The sequence below is a fragment of the Arachis stenosperma genome, chromosome 2 (assembly GCF_014773155.1).
Source record: "Arachis stenosperma cultivar V10309 chromosome 2, arast.V10309.gnm1.PFL2, whole genome shotgun sequence".
NCBI lineage: Eukaryota > Viridiplantae > Streptophyta > Magnoliopsida > Fabales > Fabaceae > Arachis > Arachis stenosperma.
This window is the reverse complement of record NC_080378.1, coordinates 101,930,081-101,950,117: the sequence shown is the minus strand read 5'-3', so window position 1 is coordinate 101,950,117 and position 20,037 is coordinate 101,930,081. Positions and strand designations below refer to the sequence as shown.

Below are 20,037 nucleotides of genomic sequence, written 5' to 3'. Positions count from 1 at the left end.
TGATTCTGTTTGAACTCAGCAGCGAAAATTTATGAGACAATTTATTTTTGTCTCATGAATATCAGAAAACAGAACTTGACAGAGAAGAGAAAGCTAACACCAGCATATATCCTGGTTCGGTTGCTTTGTGCTTATGCAACCTACATCCAGTCTCCTCCACAAATGTGGAAGAATTTCACTATAGTTAACAGTTTTACATACACCAATTTCACACTCAAGTTCTAACCTAACTTGACATTGGCTATGCTAACACCTAACTATTTTCTCTTAGTGCTCACCCAACTAAGAAAGGGATACCAAACAGGTTCAAAATACAAGACACTTAACCAACCTAAAGAAATCTGAAAATAACTCTAGGCTTTTCTCTCAAGTGTATCTCTCAGCCTTTTTCCACTCATGGCTTTTTCTCAAGATTTCTCACAATGCCTTTTCTCTCAAGAAATTACAGAAAGATAAGCTTAGAAAAGTACATTACAATCAAAAAAACATGAAGGAGATTGACTTCATCAACAGCCTCTGTGCTATGCGAAAAACCAGATTAGCAAGCCTCTGATTCAGTTCTTCATACTGGCGGAATGCACCTTTGATTAGGTTGCACTGTCCAGTTAGTTGAACTTCTTCAAAGTACTCTCTCAGAACAAAAACCTTAGGTTCACTGGTTTTCTCTCCTTACCTCTGAATGAACAGCAAGCTCCTTTTTAATCTTCATGCATGTTCCTTGGTTCTTCATCCAAGGTCAACACCTTGAGCCTTGAGCTTCACCAATTCACAGATTCACTTTTTCATCTTTAACATCAAAGAGTAACCTTTGCTTCTGACTTTTCCAACTTGACCGAAAGCCATGAAGAAGTAACCGAACTTGTTTTCCAATGGTCAACCAAATCTGAACCCTTGAACACCAACTTGGTCCCCAAGTTTTGATTAAGACCGTAGATACACAGCAGAATAGGGCAGAGAACAACTTTCCCTTCAAAGCCATTTTCGGATAGAGCAGAGAGTTGGGAAGAAAGGATGAATATCTGATGCATGCAAGATGATATGGTTTATCTTTCTTAAGCTCGATTTAGCTTCTGTGTTACAAGCTTCAACTCTCTCTCTCTTGCTTCTTTGGTTAATGGCTTATGGAAGAAGCTTTTCTTCTCTTTCTCTTTCTTGCTTTTTCTGAAATCTTGATGTGACTTGATTAGAAAGAAGAAGAGCGTTGCTTTTAGCTAAGCAAAAGTGAGGGAATTTCAATTCTGAAACCATTTCAGGCTTGGATCGGGTATTAGTATGCATGGCCCGATTTAATTCCTTTGGTTTCTTCCTTAGCTTTTGCTTGGGCTCTTTATTTTGTTTTCAGCCTAATATTCTTTGCTGAATGCCTTTTATTCCATTTGGGCTATTAACATTTGGCCTGCAACAATAAACAATTAGTTAATAAGTAGATATAATTAATCAACACTAATTATTTATTTTGCTAAAAAATAATATTTGTCATCATTAATTAATTTAGTCAATTTCTTAACTCAACAGTAGTCTTTTAAAAAATTGTGTTGTGCACTAAAATTTCTGTGCTGTACATCAAAATTTCTATATTCAGTAATTTTGCTAAACATATATAGGGAGTAAACTACCATTTCTATCCACAAAATTTTTGAAAGCCAACAAATCTACCAATGAAAAAAAGAAATTAAAGTTGTAACCAGGAAAGATGGGTTTCGTACGACAAAATTATTCAAACGCCAAAAAATTACCTAAAAACCCAAAATTACCCTTTTTTTAACCCTATTTCCCAAACATCAACACCCCTCCTTCAAATCTCAACCCTCATTTTATTCTTTTCATGGATTTCACCACCTCCTTCACTAATACCACCACCGTCACCACTACCAAGCTAAGTTAGCAATATCTTCGTATTCTTCATTTACAACAACAGTAATTTGCAGCTTCTTAAGAAGAAGACTTTGGTGGAAACATTATTTAGATCTAGTGGCATGCCAAACCGTAGGGGGAAGCAGTTGATGACGTATGACGATAGCAAAGATGTAGGGAATGATGCTAATTTCGTCTAGGACGGAGATTGCGAAGCTCGTGGTAGACCTCGAGAGGGTAAAGAGGAACTACCGCAACGAAGAAGACAAAAAGGTTGGCAGGAGGCACGGAAGTTAGACCTTTGATGTCTTTGAATTGGCGGCCAGCAACTAATCCTTCATAGCTAATTCAGTCGTAGGAGAGATTTTCTCTCCAAACTCATTTCCCACCACACGACCTTCTTCTTTACCCTCTTTTCTTCGTCTTTGTGTTTGTTTACTATACTTTTATTAGAGACAATTTTACCTCTTTTTATTTGCATAATTTCTTTCTTTATCTCTGCATTTTCTCTTTAAAAACATAAAATTAAATGTTGTTGCAGTTATTTTTTGTTATTGACTGATAAGATGCTGGTGATGGTGGAGTCATGTGACTGTAATTGGAGATAAAGAAGGAGAAGGTGTTAATGATGGTGGAAAGATATAATTGTGGGACTGAGACTTTGGCAGTGTAGTAAGGTGTGATTAGGATTGATGGTGGTGGACGAAGACAAAGGTGATGCGTTATGGTTGCTAGAAAATGGGATAATAGATTGATGTTAGAGAGAGAGAGGGGTCATTTAGGTTTAATTTTTTGTGTAGCTTTTTAGGGTTTAGATAGTTTTATCGTACGAAACCGATCTTTTATAAGTACAACTTCAATTTTGTTCTTTCGTGGATAGATTTGTCAGCGTTTAAAATTTTCGTGGGTAAAAATAGTAGTTTACTCCATACATAAAAAAAGAAGAAGAAGAAGAGATGATGATGATGATGACGACGACAACGACGATAACGATGACAATAATGATAATGAAGATGGGAAAGAAAAAGAAAAAAGAGAAAAAATCTAATAAAAAAAGAAAACAACGACTTATTAAAGCGACGATATTTAAAAAACGTGTGCATATAATAAATATAACTTGATTGGATTTAGTTTAAAAATTATTTAACCGCCAAATTTTATTGCATATGTAAATATAATGTCTTAGTTAAATTTTATTCAAAAAGTTTCTTGTTTCCAAAATTATTATTAGGATATTACTAGTAAATAAAGACACTTGTTAAAAAAACTAAAAATACTATTATAATCTTTTAAGATAAAAATTTAAATATTAGCATTGAGAATAAATAACTCATAACAATCTTTAAATAAATAAAAAAGTCGTAGCACTCTCAATTTAATTTAATTTGGTTCCTTTATATAATTTGTAATTAATACAAATCTTTTATAACTCATTATTATTAATAACACTATCTCAGAGACGGACATAAGGGGCGAGTGGAGGCCTCGCCCCTCTGCCAGTCTTTTATAAAAGAAAAAATTAATAGTGATAAGTTATTAAGTATGATTTAATTTTTTTAAAAATTTATTTAGTATTTAGTTTAGTATAAATGAAAGTCTAGTCCAACTTAAAAATTAATAATTTATAATATCTAAAAAATAAGTAACAATGTTAAAAAAATCTGAAAAAATATTATTACTAATATTTTTAATTAAATAAAATTTATCAAATCCCATAAAATAGATTCTTTTTCTTCTTGTGAACGTCCTTTTTGATTCATTTGTTATTAATTCTTTCTGTTTCAACTGCTACAATTGAGAGAACTTTTTTAGCTATGAAATTGTGAAGAATAACTCGGAAACAAAATGAAAGATGATTTTTTTACTAATTGTCTTTTAATTATATTGAAAAGAAAATTGCAGAAAAATTTGACACAGATTCTATTATCGATAAATTTTATAATACGAAAAATTGACAACTTTGTTAATAAAAAATACACACATATTTTTGTATTTTAAAATATATTTTTTATCGGTATATTTTTGTAATACATTTTATATTATATAATTTTTTGCATAATTTTTTAATATTATATATGTTGTTGGTCTCCTATAATAATATTTTTGGATCCGTCTCTGACACTATATGGATATCAGATCCAATGTTTTTAAGCATAAAAATGGGTTTAAATTTTGTAAATCTATTTTTGTGGGAAATTGGCAAATAGCAAAGGCCAATTATTCAATTGTTCAGGATAAAAAAGAGGAATGCAAAAGCAGGAAAGAGTTCAAGTGGCTGATTTTTTAGGTTTTGTTTTATATTAGAATAAATGTAGACCTAACTCATTTCAATAAAAAGGTAAATAATATAAACAAATTAAATGCTCTTTAATATTATACTAATGTTCTAAAATAAAATAGTTTACTTACATATTTTAAATAATTTTATAAATTAAATCAATTCGATTTAATTTACACTTTTTAATAGTAAATTAAATTAATTTAATTTATATAAAATTATTCAAAATATGCATATAAACTATTTTATTTTAAAATATTGGTATAATATTAGAAGCTATTTGATTTGTTAATGTTATTTACCTCCAATAAAACTTGTTTAAGGGGAGACGGATGCGGCTCACTCCATTATATAGATTATATGCAAATGTAAAATTTGTAAAAATAGATACAACTCTTTTATAATAAGATCGTGAATAAAATATTACGTATAAAATTTAATTACATACATGAATATTTATGAGATGATTTAATTAATTTGAATAAATTAAATACGTTCCGATATTTTATTAAAAATTGAATATGAGCTAATTCATTTTAAAAATTAATTCAAGATACAAGAAGTGTTCTTTTATTTATGATAGATATAAAATTTTTTAAGATTAAACGTGATAAATCATGACGATAACTTAAAGAAAATGTCACGGTGTGTAATAAAGACGATTAGATAGTAGTCTAATTAATTTAAAATCTAGTTAAATTATTGTCCAACTCGCACAAATTGATTGTAATTTTGTTAAGAAATTAGCTCAGATGATTAACTTTAGATGTGATCATGCATTAAGATTGGAAACCGACGCAATAAGTTAAAAATTGCCACAATTTTTTTTGAAATAGCGTAAGTTTTACAAAAATTCTTAAAATTAAATTGCATGACACCTAACTGTGTCGGTTGAGTAAACTGTCGTAACATATTTTATAGAAGTTAAAAACCGCCGCAAATTAAAAAACTTGTAAATTAGCGTATCTTTTGTAGTGCTCATTTTATGAGGCTCACTACTTTCTAAACTCACTTTTCTTTTTCACTCTCATCTCACAAATTCTGCACTAGAATTTTTTAATAGTATGTTGAGTGTTGAGATGTGAAGATCAAGTTCTGAGCGTCTTTGTTTTCACGAAGATCTTAAAAATTGACTCCTAATGTGAAAGTTTATCAATAGAACCATGATACATGAAGGTAAAGTGATGAATTCAGATGAAAATCAAAATCAATCTTTCTTATCAAGCATTTTTCAAACATATTTTTTAAAACAATCTTTTAAATTTTATAAAAAATAAAATAAAAACAAAATTTTATTGTTTTATTGTCTTTTAGTAAATTATAAAACAAAAAGAAAAAATATTATGAGCCAATTCTTTTTAACTAACAAAGTAGCTAACAATTGATCATTAAAAAATATATAAAATAAAAAATAATAAAAACATTTAAAATTCAAGTAAAAATATTTAAAAGTGAAACTAATAAAACTAATTTAAGGTTTAAAATTTAAAATTCATAATTTAAGATTTATAATTTAGCATCTAGAGTTTAGAATTTAGAATTTATAATATAGAATTCTATTTAACCAGTAAAGATGACAGTAATTCGTGATCAGCGGTAGATTACTGACAATGGTTGTCAGCGGTAGGTTGGCTTGTGTTGGGAGGAATTAGAAAAAGAAGAAAGAAAATAAAATAAAGAATAATCTATAAAAAAAAATATAATAAATAAACAAATTTTTTGTATAGTTGAATAGATTTATTTGACAGTCCAATATTTTGTTGATTAAAATTGATTGCAATCATATTATTTTTTAGTATAATTGAAATAGAAAATACTAAAAAAAAAACATTTTTTAAATCAAACGTTTCTTTAGCGTGGGCATCAATTTTGAGAGAACTACTGAACTATGTAATGTTGGAAATTCTAGCAATTACATACATATATATCTAGCCAAGTCTAAAAGAGGCATGGGTTAATTTCCATATTGTAATTGTCTAACAAAACAAAGCTTTGTGTCTTAAAAATATGATCATACATTTATACTTATACAATTATATATTGCATGGGAATGATTTTTTATTGATAAAATTGATACTAATTTTGTTGATTTTAATTAAAAAAAAAATATTTTAAAAGTTTATTTTATACACTAAATTTACACTATTTATTTGATTTTTAAAAGTGATTTAGATTGCCTAAATTTATCGATGATAATATAGAGTTAATATTTTAAATACTAAAATAGACGTCATATTTGGAGGTTTAAAAAAAAAAATTCTCGACTAAGGTTTTATTATTGACAATAATGTGACGATAATAGGAGAATGTTTTAATGTTACCAAAATAATAGACGACTTTAGTAAAAATATGACCATTTATATTGTCTCCTCCTATCAATTTAAGCTTTTGGGATGAGCTGTTTCATAATATAGTATCAAAGTTTTATGTCCAAAAAATAGCGTTTGTTTTCAGAAATTACGATTGAGATTATAGGATTGGGACTCAGTATTGTGTTTGGTGATCAGAAACTGTAACTAAAATTTTAATATCGAGATACACAATTCTAGTCCCTTCAATACCTCTAAAAGGTTGAGACATAGGGGACGAATATTTTTTGGAATGAAGACTGAAATTTTAATAATATTTTTTTTTTCAAGAATATCCTTATTTAGCTTTTCAAATTCTAAATCTATTCTTCAACCTCTATATTTATCTTAAACTAAACATAATACTGAGATGTAACTCACTTTAATATATTTTAATTTACATCAAACACAAAACAGAGACTTAATTTAGTCTATGTCTTTTAATCTCAGTCTCCCTTTCAAACGCAGCCAAAAAGTCTTGAATTTGATCTTTGGTGAATCCCAAAAATAAAAAAATAGCATAAAAAAAAAAGAAGAAAAGAAGGCCTATACAAAAATCAAGTAAATTTAAAAGTTCTTGCTCGAAGAAAAATATTAAAAATATAACTATTCATATTATCTTTTTTTATTAACTTAAATTTTTGAAATGAGTGATTTTATGATAGATTTGACTGTTAATTTTAATATTTTATTTTCAATTAATTTTTAAAACTTTATCGATAAAAAATTGATGAAAAATATTAAGAAAAACATTGACCATCGATTTTTGACGTAAAAAAAATACACTATTTTTGTAGTGATACATAGTGTCTTTCATAAGTTAACTTTTCATCAATATGGAGTTCAGCCTATCATCTATCATTTATCATTTCTAAGACTTGATATGAATATAAACATGTGACCCGATATGTATCTAACTATCTAAATATCTATTGTTGAAATATTTGAGTGTAACCGTAAATGGACAACTTAAGAGGGGAAAAAAAAGTCCATACACGAACATGTGGTGGTGTTACACTGCCGAATCATTTGGCATGTTTTGCAACTTAGCTTGGATAATGAAAATGACACATAACACAATCCACCCCCCAGCTATATCGCACTCACTTCTTTTGGATTTTCAGCTCCACTCTTGGCCTTTTCCACTTTTGTTCTTCCCAATCATCCATTGGTAAAAATTCAGGTGAAGTTGACTTCACGTGAAGTTAATATTTAAGAACTGTTAGATAAAAATTTAGTTAAATCAGTCAAATCATCTAACGACTCTCAAATATCAACTTCACATCAAGTCGACTGTACTTGAATTTCCACCTCATCTAATATATAGAGTCCTATCAACTTTCATTTAAGATTAATACTTCAAATTGTGCTTGGTCAATTTTTTAATTAGATGCTTTAGTTACGTTTTAATTTTAATTTTAATTACTAAATAAATTCTTAAATTTTTAATCCATTAGGTAAATCAGTCTTTATGTCAGAATATTGTATTAGAGGATAACAAGTTTAGTTAAATTAGTTCTAATTATTATTTAAAAAATACATAAAAATATCTTTTTTTTAGAAAAAAATTCTCATATCAATCTTTTTATGTATATAAATTTCATTAATTTTTAACAAAAAAAAATTGATATAAAAATTAATTTATCTAATAAAAAAATAATTAATTACTAATTTAGTAATTAAAATATGTTAACAACTAAAATGTCTGAAAAAAATTGTTGATTGATTTAGATATATTACTTAGTACCTATTAATCCATTAATAATGCAAATAAAATAACATAATTATATGACCCATTGCTTTTTATTTAGTGGAGAATCCCTAAATGGCACTCTTTTGAAAAATTATTATTAGGTTATCACCAATTTTTAAATTGTTTATCCATATGATTGAGAATTTGCATTTCAAACTCTATATTGGCTAATCAATTTTGATGGGTATGGTGAATAGTTTATTAGTTTATTTAAGTAAATATTAGATATTTAATTTTGTCTTGTATATGTAATAATTTATTAGTTAGTAACAAATTTTTAAATAAAATTTCGATAAATAACAAATTAGTCTTTGATATGGAATTTAGATCCTCTAAATTTTGAATTTTTATTTTAGAGAGTAAATTGTGATCTCTCACCTTTGAATGATTTCAAAATTTAGAAGATTCAAATTCTTAATACATGGCATCTTGGAACATATTCTTTTACTTTCAAATATATGTATCTTTTAATTTTATTCTTTGAAAAAGCTTGGACATTTATAGATCAATTTAACTTGAACTTTTTTTTCCTTCCGAAAGTGGGTTAGCTAACTTATAACCTTCACGTACACAATAAGGATGTCATTTTCCAAAAGAACAAAACTACTTGTGTAATAATAGAATAAGATTTTAAGATTGAAAAAATAAGCTGATAATGACATTAGTGAATTCTCTTTATTTTTTTCTCTTAAAATTTAGTGAATTCATTAAAAAATTTCTTTTATTTTTTTTGGTGCCCAAACTTTTCTTTCATTTAATTTGTATTATTTATAACAAAATTTAATATAATATTTTATAATATATAAAAATATTAAACATATCATTGTCTAAACCTAAACGACCAAATATATATATATTTTTTGGTTGTACATCGGGGCCTAAATCCAAACAAAAAAAATTAATAACTACTATTCACATGAGCTATCCATTCCCTTAGCCTCATGCCCTCATCACTCAAGATGGTAAAAAACGTAGGTTCAGTTTGGATAATTAACTTAATTAAGCTCTTTTTGATAAAATAATTTAAACAATAAATAATTTTATTAAAAATAATTTATAAATAAATTATTTTATATTTAAATTTTTAATTTTAAAAATACTTATTTTATAGAAATGTGATGAAAAGTAGAAGTATTATGAGAGAAGTTATTTTTTTAACTTCTCTATAAATTTCTAAATAACTTCTTAAAAAATTGTAATTTAATTTTAAAAATTACACTTAATATTAATACTATTACTTTTCATAAGTCAAAAATAAAAAAAAATTACTTCTAAAGTTTCAAACGGCCCAAATATATATTTCCAAAAGCAGAGAAAGGTCATTAAATTTTAATAAACCGTGCAAACAAATCAGATCATTTTCTCATTCCTCCTTTTTAGTTTACCCTTCGCCCCTTCCACCACCAAAAAGCTGAGAGTGAAATTTCGAAAAAAAAAATTGGAAAACTCACAAGGCCACCAAATCCCTAATAATTGATCGTTAATTGTTTTTTTAATTTTTTCTATTGAAAAAAAGAAACCTAGGTCCTAGAGTCGGGTAGATAGACATTGAAAAAAAGTACACGTCATCTTGCATTTGTTGTTTGCGCTATAAATAGCAGAGGCGGAGCCACATTTGCCTCCATTTTAACACAGTGGACAGAGCTCACTGAGGCACTCAGCTCCAATAACCCAACCCAACTCAAACCCATAACAATCACCATAACTAACAAACAAAACATACGCACGCTTTCATTAGTAGGGTTTATGCTTTTTAGTTACGCTTATCCCTCTCTCTCTTCTCGCCATAGTTATATTTAAGATTTTAAGTTAGGACCGCGGACCATTCCGTTTCCGTGAACCACCGTAACAGAAAAACCGAAAGCGGTTATAGAGAGAGAAAGTACTGAAGCATACTCTCTCTCTTTCTAGAGAGAGAAGTAGTTGTGATCGAAAGCAATGGATACTTACGCGGTGCATTTGGCCATGGCAGCACTCGTCGGAGCTTCCGTCGTGGCTATGTCGGCGTACTATATGCACCGCAAGACGCTGTCGCAGCTGCTGGAGTTTGCCAAGACGGTGGAGAAGGAAGTGGCTGCTGGCGGCGGAGTGGAAGGAGGCGATGAGTCGCCGATGCATTTGAAGAAGAGGCGCGGTGGTGCGAGAAGGAAGAGAGGCGGAGGTTATCGGTGGAGCTCGGCGTCGCTGCCGGACGTGGCGACGGTCTCCGGCGGCGGACTGGATGGAGAGGAGAAGCGGAACGGAGCGTTTCATGTTGAGGGGATTCCGGCGGGGCTGCCGCGACTGCAGACTCTCCGCGAAGGTATGGCTACTATGATGGAACTTCTGAATGGTTATTATTATGTGATGATTTTGGTGCGTTTTATTGACACTGATTGTTGATTGAGCATTGACTCAGTGAGTTGAGCTATATTGTGGAAAATTATTTGGTGTTCAATTGATAATGTTGCAGTGTGTAGACCAATTTTGAAGTTTCAAAATGGCTTGCGTTTATTATGTATTATCGACAGAAAGTTCACACGATGTTAGGAAAAGAATACGAGACAGTATTCTGGAAGCTGGTATTTTTGTTTTAGGTGAATGGATGATAGTTTCGGTATAAAAGAAAAGAAAGGCGAAGAAATGAGAATATTTTCTGTTTATAGACAGGTCTCCATAACAATCAATAACAGTTCAATTCTAGACTTAATAACTGTTCACTGAAATTTAGGAACAATTTTATTCAGCAGGTTCCAATAAATAAAACTAAGAAATCACATAACTTCAGAAGGGAAAGAAAGAGTAAGGGAAGTAAGCTGAAGTATCAGTCTTCTTGGAGCATATTCCGGTGATATCCCACCTTGGAATTCAGCTAGACAGTTTTTCAAAGATCACTGTTTCTCTAAGGAAACGCAAATTTATTTCCTACTGATAATACCTTTGCGAGTTCCCGGAATTGAGATTTACTTATAATTGTTTGTTGTGTTTTGCCCTGCAAATTTTGTAGTTTAAACATTTAGCATCAATATATGGTGTTGGTGTAGAGGTGTGGAGTGAGTAGCATTCATCTTTTGTTGCCACTATGTTGGATTTATAGTTTATACTGTATACTGTACTTCAGATGCTCTAGACCACCTGTTACAGAAAAGGGTTCTTTACTTTTTTTTTTTTCATTTCTTTTTTGTTCTTTTTTCTTTCTCCTGACCAAGATAACCTTACAGGAAAATCAGCACAGTCTGGTTCCTTTAAGAGAAGTCTTTTAAGACCAACTTCTCCCAAATCTCCTGTTGTAAGTGCTAGCGCTTTTGAAAGTGTAGACGGATCAGATGATGATGATGATAATTTGGGAGACAGTGTTAAACTTGATACAACATATCTGCATACAAATGGAAATGTTGTAAGTCTGTTATGCACTTTTTGCCATTCTGTTTAGCATTTATTTATACTCTATGTAAAAGAAAGTTTTCTGTTTATGGGATAAGAATTCTCTGTCCTATATTACACGTTGTGATGTAGGACAATTACTACATATTTTTGCTTCTCCCTTGATTGGAATCACCTTATTTTTTTTCCATGTTACTCTTTAACTAGGCTTCAGTTCTCAGACGATGTAATGTTCAATGTCTGCCAAAGTAAAGAGTTTGGATGTTAAAATGTATGCAGGGGCCAGAAGGTAAAAACCCATATGAGTCTTTACCTGATCATGTTAATGCCAATGGAGAGCAAATGGCAATTGCACCTTCAAGTATGATCAGATCACATAGCGTTTCTGGTGATCTGCATGGTGTGCAGCCTGATCCAATAGCAGCTGACATCCTGAGGAAGGAACCAGAGCAAGAAGTTTTTGCACGACTGAAAATCACTCCGCTTGGTATGAAATATTGCTTATTATCTTGAGTGTAATAAATTACTTTTAGGGGTTTCTTATGGAATGTATATAACCTGCTTAATTCAAATGCCTTTTTACTGAAAATATTTGTAATTGAAGAAAACCATATAGCAAATTGTAATGATTTTTTTATTGCTGTTTAGAGTCCCCATCACCTGATGAAGTTGAAGCCTATGTGGTTCTTCAAGAATGCCTTGAAATGAGAAAAAGATATGTTTTTAAAGAAGATGTTGCTCCATGGGAGAAAGAAGTTATATCCGATCCTTGCACCCCAAAGCCTAACCCAGACCCATTCTTTTACACCCTTGAAGGAAAGTCTGACGTGAGTTCTTTCCATTTTTGTTATTTTCTAGATTTCCACATGTGAAACTTGATATCCTAGTTTATATCCTCTGATTAAATGAGCATTATTTCTCTTGTCCTGCAGCATTACTTTGAAATGCAAGATGGGGTTATTCATGTATATCCAGATAGAGACGGTAAGTAGCTAAGGAGAGTAACTTTCTTTTATGTAATATTTTTCTTTTAAAATGATTTTACCACTCTAGCTGGTATTCTTAAGCGTTCCTGCTTACAAATTGCAGCCAAAGATGAGCTTTTTCCTGTTGCCAATGCAACTACATTTTTCACTGATCTTCATCAAATACTTCGAGTCATAGCAGCAGGGAATATCAGAACTTTATGCCATCATCGGCTTAATCTTCTAGAACAAGTAAGAGCATCTTGAACATGCTGGATATAACTAATAAAGTGTATTTAAATTGAAGATTGGAATCATGTGGTTGTTTGACATTTTTCTTTACATTTTGCATGCAGAAATTCAATCTTCATTTGATGCTAAATGCTGATAGGGAATTTCTCGCTCAGAAAAGTGCTCCACATCGAGACTTCTATAATGTTAGGAAAGTTGATACACATGTCCATCACTCAGCATGCATGAATCAGAAACATCTTTTAAGGTTCATAAAATCAAAGCTGAGGAAAGAGCCTGATGAGGTGATAGTTCAGATCACTTTATCATCCTGTTGTAACATGATTTTCTTTAAGGCTGAATAGATAAATCATAAATCAAGCAACATTTCTTTCGAAACAATCTAAGTTACCATGATAGTACACTCATTTCTGTTTAAATCTCTTGATAACCTCATTCAAAGCCTTCTCAAGTCTTTTTTCCCCCTAACCACTGGTATATTTCCCATCTGATCTACTTTCATGACTGGATACTCTACTGGTCTTTTCCCTACATATCCAAACCATCTAAAGATAAGTTCCACCCTCTTTCAACAATAGGCACCACTTTGGCTTTCTCTTTCATGTCCTCTGTTCTTATTCTGTCCTCGTTTCTTATGCTGTCAATTCAAGTATGGCTACTCATCCATATAAGCATCTTCATTTTGGTCACACTAAACTTATGTTCGTGTCCACCTTTTACCATCCAACACTCCATTTCACACAACATATTTGGTTTAATGGCAATGCGATAAAATTTACTTTTAAATTTTAAAGGTACATTTTTTGTTGCATATGAAGCGTAAAACATACCTTTGTTTTGACTAACCTGTTTGAATCTTATGGTGTACATGATCCTTTCTTTCTCCATTGTCTTAAGTAATACAATTAAGATACTTAAATCTCTTGATATGTGATATGAAGTAAATTTTTCTATAAACATAGAAATTTGGATTGTTAATTCAACATATGAATGTGATAGATGATACTGCTGAAATACTTGCGACATTCAGGATACTTAAAATGATCAACTGATTATCATCATTGCAGAAGTCAATACCAAATGCCTTTTATTATACCGTTTTGATTACTAATATCATGTGAGTTGTATTTTAGGAAGATTATTACTGTGAATAATCTTAACTTTTCCAGGTTGTAATATTTAGAGATGGGACATATCTGACCTTGAAAGAAGTTTTTGAGAGTCTGGACTTAACTGGGTAAGATCTTATTCTGTGCTTTCTATTATTATCATAATTTATAAATGAATCTGGTAGCATTAAGCTTCTGCAAGTTAATCTGCTTTTTGAACATATTTTTTACAGATATGACCTCAATGTTGACCTTTTGGACGTTCACGCAGACAAGAGTACATTTCATCGTTTTGACAAGTTCAATCTTAAATACAATCCTTGTGGTCAAAGTAGGCTCAGGGAGATATTTCTAAAGCAGGATAATCTCATTCAAGGTAATTTCCTTTCAGAATTGTACATTTATTTTAGAGTTTAGGGTTCAGTATTATACATTTTGAAGTCCTATGTAAGTCACTTATTTATTTATTTATAAATAGTCACAGTGGCAGAAAACCTGTTGGCTTTTTGGAGTCTCTTTACTTGTTACATTCTACTTCAAATAAGGATTTTATCTAACATGCTAAAATTCAATAAAGTCCATCTGAGGACAGTTGCTGTGTGGAAAAAGAAAAAAAAAAAACCCTCCTGTGCTGCGAAACATTGAAACTTGTTAGTAGCTGTCTAATTTCACCAAGCCATATCCATACAAACTTGGATAAAAAAAGTTGGTTGGGTGCTAGTTGAATGATTTTCTAGAATATATTCTCAAGCCTACTTGATCTATATTAATTAGCTTTATTTTGGTTGTTGAACTCATTAGGTTGGTTTTATAAAAGCTATATCTACTTGCAGTTTTAGATTGTTGTCAAAAGCAACCGCTATCTATGGATTAAGAATTAGTTCAAGAAGCAAATAAGAACGTCTTGCAAAGTAATAATATGGGGATATTGACAAAGTGTTTCGGCATTCATGTTGGAGTTCATTATTATGATCTTTGTTGATTGATTCGGTTTTTATCATCATTACTTACTAGCGCTCAAACTATTGTCTTGCATTAAATAGGTCGTTTCCTTGGTGAGTTGACAAAGCAAGTGTTTTCTGATCTCGCTGCCAGTAAATATCAGGTGCTTTCCCATATCCTGTCATGTTACAACATAAAATTCTAAAATTCAAGTAGAACACTTCATTTTTATTTATTTATTTAATTTTGAATTAATTTAATTTAAACCGTTTTAGGTGTTAGTTTCCTATGTGCTTTTCCTCGGGCATTAAAATTAACATGGACAAGTTTCTTACTATGCTATTTTGTATATAGTTTTCGTAAACTTGGCTTTGCTATCATGTATGTTTGTTTTTTTCAATTCTGATTCAAGTTCCATGAAAAGGCAGGCTACTAACTAGCATAGTTGTACCCCCCCCCCCCCCCTCCCTTTTCCTCATGTGTGTCTAATATTTTTTAAATACAACTTTGATTATTTTATATTAAGGAAAGGTCTACTTAAATTTAGTTTTTCTATTAGTATTGGCCAATCTGTTTAAATTAAGTCTTAGCCTTTTTATTCATAACATTTTTCTTTTCAAATTAAAATTCAGATTCTTAATTTTTGTGAACTATCAGCAACTGGATGAAGCATCCTTTCTTATTTTTATTTATTTAAAAAATAGAATTTTGCATTTTTTGGTTTTATGATTTCCCATTTTCCCATGTAGCGGTATGAGTTTTTGTTGTTGATATTTATTTCCATTTCTTTATCAGTACTTTGTTGGGATTCCCTCCTAGATGCTTGTTAACTTGTGTCTTTCCTTACCTAATTTATTTGCAGATGGCTGAATATAGAATATCAATATATGGTAGGAAGCAAAGTGAATGGGACCAATTAGCTAGTTGGATAGTGAATAATGATTTGTACAGCGAGAATGTTGTTTGGTTAATTCAGGTATTTTCTAGCTTTTATTTGGTTAAATCGCATATCAGTTTTATTATCACAATTTATGGTGAGGTTTTATTTTTAGCTTCACTTAGTTTTCATGCATTAATTCATACCATCTGATTTGCTCATTTTCAATATCATAGCTTTCAGCTCCATATCATTTTTTTTCATGTTTTTTATTTTACTGTTTTCTAATTTAGATTACGAGTAAAACATTTTCTGGCTTAATTTGCACTGATTGTAATGTTGTCATTTGTCTATTGATATATTTCTTATAAAATCTGTCTTGCAGCTTCCAAGGTTGTACAATGTGTACAAAGAAATGGGAATTGTTACCTCATTCCAGAACATGCTTGACAATATCTTTATTCCTCTCTTTGAGGTTACTGTTGATCCTGATTCCCATCCTCAGCTTCATGTTTTCTTAAAACAGGTTTGTTTCTCATCTACACTTTGAATTCATTTTTGGAGTAAACATCTATTGCTCCTCCACGGGAACAAGTGTCAGTAGTTTGATTTGATCCTCTAATTTCAAAATAGTTCATCACGTCACTTTAAGCATTAAATTGGTTGCTTTGGTGACCAATTTGAAGTGCTCTTCATTGGACCAAGTTTATGATACTTATGTTTTCAGAAGACCAAAATCTGTGTTAGTTCTGCCTTTCATACAATGGCTGTTCATTCCCTTAAGATTATAACTTATTGCCTGCTGATTTAGGTCTGTATTTTGTTACCTGTTCGCTAATTAAATATCAAAGGGAATGTGGATGTTTAGAACTATGCATTGTGCAAGTTGACCTCAGTCATATTTGCTCTTGCACTATATATTAATCATTTGGTTATTTATTTATTTACATTTACAGGTGGTTGGGTTGGATTTGGTGGATGATGAAAGCAAACCCGAAAGACGGCCAACAAAACACATGCCCACACCTGCTCAATGGACTAATGTATTCAACCCAGCATTTTCATACTATGCGTATTACTGTTATGCTAATCTTTACACCTTAAACAAGGTATATGGTTTTTATCCACAACTGTAGGTTTTAGTATCAATTTTTGGTGCTTAGGTAGTCACTCTTATTATTAGAGCATAAATCCATTTTTATAACGAGCATTCTTTTTTGTTAATATCTTACAATAATGCATGCAATTCAGCTTGAATTGCATAATTGTCAAATCATACTGTATTAATGCTTGCAGTCATTCAGATCTGACATTTACTTTGGACAGTCTATACATCACTTGTTTCTTTTCAATTTTGTTTTGATGCACCAACTTTAAACCTTATGAATATTTCTCAGCTTCGGGAATCAAAAGGAATGACAACAATCAAATTCCGTCCACATTCTGGAGAGGTATATACTGGATACCCAGAGTATATTTCTTTCTTTCTTTCTTTGTTCATTTTTATATGGAAACCTGATGCATCATCATATTATCATTAGGCTGGGGATATTGATCATCTTGCTGCAACCTTTCTTACGGCCCATAACATTGCACATGGAATCAATTTGAGAAAATCTCCTGTACTTCAATATTTGTATTATTTAGCCCAGGTATTGTCCTTTTTCAACTGGTTACTTAGTTGTGAACTTGAGATATTTGTAGTGACTAATTTTCATTGGATTTTTTTTTATCAGATTGGATTGGCAATGTCTCCCCTGAGCAATAACTCCCTATTCTTAGATTACCACAGGAACCCTTTTCCAATGTTCTTCTTACGAGGTTTGAATGTTTCACTTTCTACTGATGATCCACTCCAAATTCATTTAACAAAGGAACCATTGGTTGAAGAGTACAGTATAGCTGCTTCCGTGAGATCTCTCTCTCTCTCTCTCTCTCTCTCTCTCTCTCTCTCTCTCTCTCTATATATATATATATATAGGAAGACAGTGCTCACAGTCAGGACACTTCCTTCCTTTACAGGTTTGGAAGTTGAGCTCATGTGATTTATGTGAAATTGCCCGCAATTCAGTTTATCAGTCAGGCTTCTCGCATGCCTTAAAGGTACATCTTTTATCCTGTCTCTCCTGGATAAGAATCCTGTACCCTCAACCTCAAGTCATAACTTAGTTTTGTCTTGTCCAAACGTGTACTCAATGTATCCCGCAATGGCCTTTTAATGGATGAGGTTGACCGAAAATTCAATCAATATTTAACACGATCATCTTAGCGTATATGGTTTTAAATTTTGTTACTGAACTCTGAATCTCTGATACAGTTCAGTTATATATACACTGAAAAAGAAAACCCCTCAAAACTTATCTATATTTTCGTATACGGTAAAAAGTGAATAAATAAATAGTAATGGTATCAAAACTGGTTATTACATTAAGCATAAATATGCGTCCTTTATTTTGTTGAAATAATATGTAGTGGCATGATATATGATGATATTAGATGTTTATTTAAAAACTATAGTTAGTTTTTCTTCTAACTGATACTTTGTTTCCAACTAATCCTTTTTTTGTTCAGTCACACTGGATTGGTAAGGAATATTACAAGAGGGGGCCAAACGGAAATGACATTCACAAAACTAATGTTCCTCACATCCGGTTGGAATTCCGCGACACGGTATGGGTTTAATGGTTAACACATTTAACTTGTGTCTCTTGTTATGAGTTGAATTTAATAATTTAACACCCCCCCCCCCCCCCTCTTTTTTTTTCCATGTATGGTTGAAATGGTTTATAAACAAATTGAGATTTTTGCTTGCCAAATTTACAGGCATATTGTATTTCATTGGTTGATAAATGTGTATGAAAATAATTTCATCATGTGATCTGTTAGACAAGAATCACACAGTATGATTGCTGTCCTTGCAGATATGGAGAGAGGAGATGCAACAGGTTTATTTGGGAAAAGCCATTATTCCCGTAGAAATTGACAAATAATATGCCAGAGGCATGTATTGATGCATACTTGAACAAGTGGAGGTTGTGAATTTGGATTTGGTTTATTTTAAAATGCAGAATTGTTATAATGAGAAAGTGAGGGGTTAAGTATCCTTAGATCAATAATTTGTTTTTTATATGGGCTTATTAAATGATCCAAAGGATAGTTATTCCCCTCATTTTCACTGTACTAACTTTTACTTTAGAGGAGTCAATTCCAATGGTTTTAGCATTATAATGTAGCAATAACCGAGTATCCAATATTTATTGAATTTCTTCAAATAGGTAGAGATTGAATTCTGCAAATTCGTCCAGCGATCAAAGATACCACTCAGGCTGAAGATATTAGTAGCTGAAGCAGATACATAATTTGTAATTTACATGACCACCGAGCTTGAGCATGGATCAAGGACTACACTGCTACATGTCAACATGGCTTGGGGAACGTGTTCTCTTGTATTCACATGGGCTACAAGCCTACAAGTAAAACGGGTAGTGTTAGCAATAACTGCAAGCTTTGGGCAAATGATGATGCCTGTTGCTGCTGTAAATATATAACTTTACGACCTTCAGAGGGAAGAGAGATTCTCTCTCAAAATTTTGACTCTCTTTTTGTCCATATAGTATCCCCTCCCTTGGTTGATAAAAACTGGGAGCCTGTCACTTTTGGCATACATATTTGATAATGCCATGCAATATTTCAATGCCTGAGCTAGATAGAGGGTGAGAGTTGAGGTTTATACTATTTATACCATAAATAAAATGAACTTCATTGAAATCCCAATATTGAAGGTTGGGATGGAATTGGAAGCATATTGTGCAACCATTTCAATAACATTATTTATTTATTTATTACTGTGAGGTACATGCACATTCTACTTGAACGCGTCACAACAGCACCAAAATAAATTATAAGTTTAGGGATAAAATGTGACAATCTGATAATAAGTTTTGGAAATCGTTGGCAATCTAACATAAAAGTTTAGAAGATGTGAGACAATCTGATTATAAGTTTTAGAAATGAGTAAATAACCATTTGTACCCACGAAAGATACAAACGCTGACAAATATAACCATAGAAGTAAGAAACTCACCTTGTAATCATGAAAGATGACCTTCGTGTGCCAGAAATACCCTGATTTTGGTTTCGCACTTGGTCCGTTAATATCCGAACCTACGTGGCAACAAAACCATTCCAAACCTATCTACGTGTAACTCTTTTTTTCTTAATTAAGAAATAGAAAAAAAATCCTTACACCCTCTCTGTGCCCTAGCAGAGCTCCATTGTTGTCACCACTCACCACTG

At 31.3% G+C, this 20,037-nt stretch overlaps 1 protein-coding gene across 1 annotated transcript; it reads left to right on the top strand.

Annotated features, from left to right (window-relative positions):
- The first annotated feature begins 9,873 nt into the window (after positions 1-9,873).
- Positions 9,874-19,544, top strand: LOC130961057 (AMP deaminase). Its single transcript, XM_057886700.1, has 20 exons — positions 9,874-10,535; positions 11,434-11,609; positions 11,876-12,083; positions 12,245-12,423; positions 12,529-12,580; positions 12,686-12,813; positions 12,918-13,097; positions 13,983-14,050; positions 14,156-14,298; positions 14,966-15,027; positions 15,727-15,840; positions 16,127-16,267; positions 16,698-16,850; positions 17,139-17,192; positions 17,283-17,393; positions 17,478-17,651; positions 17,764-17,844; positions 18,313-18,411; positions 18,663-18,773; positions 19,017-19,544. The coding sequence occupies exons 1-19, from the start codon at positions 10,172-10,174 to the stop codon at positions 18,729-18,731; spliced, it is 2,556 nt and encodes an 851-aa protein (XP_057742683.1). The 5' UTR covers positions 9,874-10,171; the 3' UTR covers positions 18,732-18,773; positions 19,017-19,544.
- Positions 19,545-20,037: the final 493 nt, after the last annotated feature.